Source organism: Solanum stenotomum, chromosome 9 (assembly GCF_019186545.1).
Source record: "Solanum stenotomum isolate F172 chromosome 9, ASM1918654v1, whole genome shotgun sequence".
Lineage (NCBI taxonomy): Eukaryota > Viridiplantae > Streptophyta > Magnoliopsida > Solanales > Solanaceae > Solanum > Solanum stenotomum.
In genome coordinates, this window is record NC_064290.1 from 48,751,817 (window position 1) to 48,757,586 (window position 5,770).

General features: G+C 35.9%; 1 protein-coding gene across 2 annotated transcripts; it reads right to left on the reverse strand.

Moving 5' to 3' along the window:
- Positions 1-297: 297 nt before the first annotated feature.
- On the reverse strand, positions 298-4,674 carry LOC125876203 (protein LONGIFOLIA 1). Of its 2 annotated transcripts, none has more exons than XM_049557320.1 (5): positions 4,291-4,674; positions 3,186-3,340; positions 1,600-3,102; positions 1,309-1,498; positions 298-1,189 (listed from the first exon to the last, which is right to left on the reverse strand). In XM_049557320.1, the coding sequence occupies exons 2-5, from the start codon at positions 3,303-3,305 to the stop codon at positions 600-602; spliced, it is 2,403 nt and encodes an 800-aa protein (XP_049413277.1). In that variant the 5' UTR covers positions 3,306-3,340; positions 4,291-4,674; the 3' UTR covers positions 298-599. The 2 variants fall into 2 exon arrangements, with proteins under 2 accessions (XP_049413277.1, XP_049413278.1); XM_049557321.1 differs by having other exon boundaries at positions 4,308-4,666.
- Positions 4,675-5,770: the final 1,096 nt, after the last annotated feature.

Sequence of the window (5,770 nt, forward strand, 5' to 3'; positions counted from 1 at the left end):
CTATGTACAATAGATCTTGTAGTCTTGTGCATAGCAAAAGTTTGATGTTAACTGATAAGGTTATTGACATGTGACTAAAAGATCACGAGTTTAAATTGTTGAAACAACCTCTTACAGAAATGCAAGGTAAAGCTATGTACATTGTACAATAAACTATGTAAAAGCGAAAACTTGGTGCATCGGACTATTTTTTTGCCAACCAACTAAAAGGAGAATCAGAAAATGATGTCAATTTAACACAACCACTTTATCAAACCTTGAACATTTACTAAAATCACCAAACATGCATCACTTTTCCCAAAAGGGTCAAATTTGATTTACTCAAATCACATGATAACTAATTATTTCTGCCAACTAACTCAAACTTTTTTGCATTTCACATAAAAAAAAAAAGATTTCCAAACTTGGTCCAGTCTAACAACACTTTCCCTTTTTTTACAATCTTGGGAAGTGACTACTATTACAACACCTTAGTACCCTTCCTAGGTAGTCAAGAATCAATAGGAACCAAAACCTAAAAAGTGGTAAAACAAATTAAAAAGGGAAAAAAAAAACACGAAAACAAGGAAGCTTGGACATGAAAATAATCCTTATGAGCTTTAGAAAACTAACTTCCTACGGGAAGCGGTTAAGAGGGTAGTTTTGAAGCCAATCACAGCAAGGTCTTGGATCGTTTCGACTATCAAATCCTTGAATATCTGCCTTTCCATGTCCAAAACTGCCTCGGACATCTCAACCGGACAGTCTCCCCAACCATTGACAGTGTCTTGAGCCAGGTCTTTCTTGAGAACTTCACAGATGATCTCAACCAAATTGTTACCACTTTCCCTTTCTTGGATTCTTTGGAACTCGGTCCAAATGCCTTCAAGTGATGGCTTTGCAATAGATGAACCTGACCAGGAAAATGCTTTCCATGGAGGTAGTTGTCTGTTTCTATCAAGAATTTCAGTTATAGTGTCGAAGATCAGCTTCCGTTGGAGTCTGGAGACCTTGGAGGTGTCCTTTCCTTTGAGATATTGCTGCTTCTCCAATAATAAAAATACATCAGAGTCTTCAGGCAGATAACAGGAAGCTCTAAGGATGTCCGAAATGTAACCAAGATGAGAGTCATCCATTGAATCGTTAGACTTTGATCGGACAGGTGAAAATGATGAGAGCCATATTTCTTCCTCCGATTCCCCTGAAACATCTGATTCAGTTTTTAAGTAACATTAGCTATCACACAAGCAGAAATATGGAAAGCTTATCTAATGTATTTAACTTGCCATTAATCACCAGTACTTGAAGAAAGTATAACTGTTTGTTTACCTTTGAAATCGATGTTCCTTTTCATAATAGGTGAAGGGGATGGTGAGTCGTCCCTGTAGAATGATGAGTCAAGAACTGACACCGGACTCGGTTGTGATTCAGGGGCTGTCATCTCTGCTATGCTATTAAGAAGCTTATCGCACCTTTCCAAAAGGCTCCTTCCTTCATTGTAATCCTCCAAATTTGATCTCTATAATGCCACATTTCAAGAAACAACGAATAAATTCAAGTCATTAGTGATTGCTATATTTTCTTTCAAGATAAATTCAGTTACTTGATTTGTTACTATACCTCCGCATCAGTTTGGAAAGATGAGCTAACAGTGCTTTCAGAAATGGAAGATGACTCGTCCTCTGTAACAAACGTTGTGATCTTCTCTTTCTGCTTACTCTCTGTCGTTTCTCTTTTGTTTCTAGGTGATCCCTTTGAGCCATTATGCTCCAAACTGTTTCTCCTCGAACTAAGCTTCGGTGATTGTACTGGGGAAACTCTTCGATTCTCAATTGGCTCTCCTGCTCTTCTACGACTATCAACATTCAGATTCTTTGGTTTGGCCACAGAACTAGAAAGCCTCACACTGTTTTCTCTTTGAGTTGGTGAGCTGGAATCTCTAGATCTTAGTGGACTCCGAGCATTTCGTTCAGAAACAGGCCGTTCCCGACATGGGCTCACAGATGGAAGGCTTTCACTAGAAAGATTGGGTCTCCGACCAATGACATTTCGGCTTCTCAAACTTGAAGGGGATGTACCGTTTGCCATTCTTCTATGGCTTGGTGAAACTGATCTCGAAGGCCTCATAAGGACTATTGGGGACTCATCAGATGATAAAGTAGGATCATATACAAAATTCCGGTGGCCAATCTGCTCCGATGGTCTTTTGTTATGAAGGAGCCCTTTGAGTTGCAAAGCCTCAAGGATTTGCTTCAATGTCTCAAGATCTTTAGAAGGCTCGTCAATTCCTCTCATCTTCAGTCTCTTGTCAATCTCACCATAGAGTGAGACCGTCTGCTTTGGCTCCGGGAAAATGTCTGCTGTATCGAAGAAAAACTTCCTGTGCTGAGGTGACTTCCACGGCGATGAACTTAAACTTCTGTTTGAAGCCTTTGGTCTTTCAGTGTTCTCATTCTTCAGAGGATAACCCATCCGGTCCGTAGATCTTGCATTTGGCATTGTGCTTCTACGTTCATTCGTTGCATTGTCTTTTATTGCATTATTTGATACATTAGCTCGAGTATTGTTTAGCTCTTTGAAATCCACATGGTTTCCTTCCACATAACGGCCATTAAACAAATCTCTTGAAACTCTGGATTCTGATGCAGATCTTCTCAACTCTGATTTTGGCAGAGTTTCATTGTTTGATTGGGGTAATGGTTCAAGTCCCATTAGCCTTGCAATGACACTCGGGCATGGACGTTGATTGTCGTCACAATCAGCTACTACTCCATCCTCTGTGTTCTCACCTCTGTTAGCTGATAGAACTGAACCCTTTGTTCGTAGCTCCCTCGGTCGAAGACTTCCTTTAGCATCAACAACAGCTCTACTGTCCAATGAGAGCCTCGGAGCTTCTTTGCAAAACTTCCACGAAGACCTCGTCCCTTCTTTTACTTCAACTATTGGAAGAGGGAGCGGTGACTTTGGCGGTGTCGCTACCGAGACAGGAACAGCTGGCTCAACAGAAATGACCTCTACTGCTGCCTGCTTGGACTGATCCAGACTTGGCTGTGGTTTCCCAAGCTCCTTTGAAACTGCCGGTGATGCACTAAACTTATCGGACTCAGACACATCATCAGGAACCTGAAAATTCAAACAAACATCCACCAATACAACCACAATGCAGACATCTAAACAGAAAATAATCAAACAAGACCAACATATACCGTAAAATGTGGCAAACGTTTCGTAGCATAGAGTCTCTTCCCGGCTAAAATGTGATTACGATCGAACAGCTGAAGAAATCCACCCATACAACCCATTCTCCTATCATCCATACCATCCATATTGCCACCAGATAGACTTTTTTTTGGATCTACTCCTGATGAACATTAATAGTCAGTCAGTCCATGTCAATAAGTTAATTTACAGTGAAACAGCTTTAGTTCATAAACCAATTATTACTATTGTTATTATCAGTACAGCAGAATCCACTAAGATGATGTAGACACTACTATGTAAATTGCTTATAGGGTCTTTTGTTTTGCAAAATCAGGTGACTAATATGCATATCCTTCATCATCATACCTTTAATATCAAGTTACAAAAAAATGAAGAAACAAGTTTCAAGATTGTCTCTTTTTCACAGCATTGAGGTCTATTGATCTCAATAATGCTAAAGAATCAGAATGATGCAATATATATATATATATATATATATCTTGAATATACACATCAGATTCAAAAGGAAAACAGGCAAATGCAGCTAAAACTTACTGGGATCTGGATTAGTTAATGCTTTCAAGAGGCAAAAAAACACCAAAAAATCCAAACCAACTAACTTGTTTGGTCATTGAAAGAACCAAAAATCTAGTAAATACTTGATAAAAACGCTTCAGCAATTTTTACTCCATTTTTTTTCAATTTCAAGATTTCATCAATTCACAATGCCATTACATGGAAGCAATGAACCTACTCCCCCCACACTTCTAAAAAGCAAAAAAGAAAAAGAAAAAGAGATCCTTTAGTTTGTTTGTGTTTCCTTCAATTTGGAAACTCACTACAAAAAAAAAAAAAAACACATTTATAGAAACCCATTGAGATAAAAATCACACCTTTACATAAATCCTTCAAAATATGAATGAAAATCACACATTAACACAAACCCAATGAGGTAAAAACCATAGCTTTATCACTAAATTTTGCTGTACTAATTGACATTAATGCTGAAAAAGAAAGACAACCCAACAATAATAACAAGAAGAAAATGCCATTTAACCACTCAAAGAAGAAGAAGAAGAACCCCATTGAAGCAAAAAAAAAAAATCAGACCTTTACAGAAACTTGACCTTATTTTCTAGGTGAAACTTTTTTTTGACCAATTCAATGAGAAGATGGGTGACATTAATTTCCAAAAAGAAAGGAACCCAATTGGGGAAATAGCAAGAAAATCATGTCTGAAGCTTCAAAACAGAGAGCTACACAGATCTGAAAGTGGAAAGACAGTGTAAAGAGAGTAGACTATTCAAGAAAGGAAGTGGTCATTCATGGCTATTAGTAGTGATTATATATGTGGCTAAGTTTATAGAGTTACAGGCAAATATGTTTAGCTATGGAAGTTCCCAAACGATTTGAGGAAGAAAACAAAGGGGGAGAGGAGAGAGATAGAGAAGAGAAAGAGCGTGAGTAAGTAATAGGGGCTGGGGTATCATTGTTTTGTGTTGCCAACTTTGAAGAACTTAGACCGTCAAACACACATTTAACAAATTAATTACTCCCTTCCTTTTCCACGTCTTATTTTATGTGGCACTCGTTAAAAATTTAGTTCATTTATGTCATTTTCGTTTGATGAAAAGTTCATCCATCCATACCATTATTTGTTAACTAACAACAGTTTTGATAAAAATATTTTTTACACGCGGTCAATTGTGATTCGTCCAAGTCATTAATTAAATAATTTTTTTAATAAAAAAGAAAAATGTTCAAATATGTTATCGAATTTTAAAAAATGGTTTATCTATGTCATCGATTAAAAATTTGGTTCATCTATGTCATTTCAATTAATAAATAATGGCATAAATGGGTTCTTTTCTCAAATGAAAATTGCATTGATGAGCCAAACTTTAAACGGATGACATAAATAAGTATTTTCTCAAAGTTCGATGGCATATTTGAGCCTTTTTCCAAAAAAAAAAAGAAAATTTTTTAATTTATGATCTAAAATAATTCTGAGATATTTATATGGCGATAAATTATTTCATTAAGGATAAAAGAAAATTTTAAAAATGAAATTATTTTGAATTATAATAAGGTGACTTCTTTTTTAAACCGACTAAAGAGGAAAAGATATCATAAGACAATGGGACGGAGGAGTATTATGTTAGCAAAAGTGAATAACTAATAACTGAAATGATAAACATTTAATGATAATTCATGTAGGAAATCCACGCATTTGATAGTTTGTGACTTTGTGTAAAAAAAGAAGTGAATAACTAATAATTGAGGAATATTTCGATAAACATTTGGTAATGATTTAAATATAATGAACTCATACACCTAATAATTCAGTTACGAAACTTAAAAAAACTGAGTTATATATTAGGTGTATTTTTGCCATTCATTCAAAAAAAAAAGAAAATACTCACATGCAAAGAAATTTGAATTTTCCAAAAAAAAATTGTGTTTTCCAAGTGTAGCTATATATTGTTATCATTTTAATAACATGATAGTAGGGATGTAGCTAGTATTGTCCAAAAGGAGTCAATTAACGAAAATTACTTGTATAAAATAAGTCAATTATTTTGTGCGTGTA

Coding starts and splice junctions, on each gene's coding strand:
- LOC125876203 (XM_049557320.1), bottom strand. CDS start 3,305: ATGGATGGTATGGATGATAGGAGAATGGGTTGTATGGGTGGATTTCTT. Junction 3,103..3,185: donor AACGTTTGCCACATTTTACG/GTATATGTTGGT, acceptor TTGAATTTTCAG/GTTCCTGATGATGTGTCTGA. Junction 1,190..1,308: donor AAGGAACATCGATTTCAAAG/GTAAACAAACAG, acceptor AAACTGAATCAG/ATGTTTCAGGGGAATCGGAG.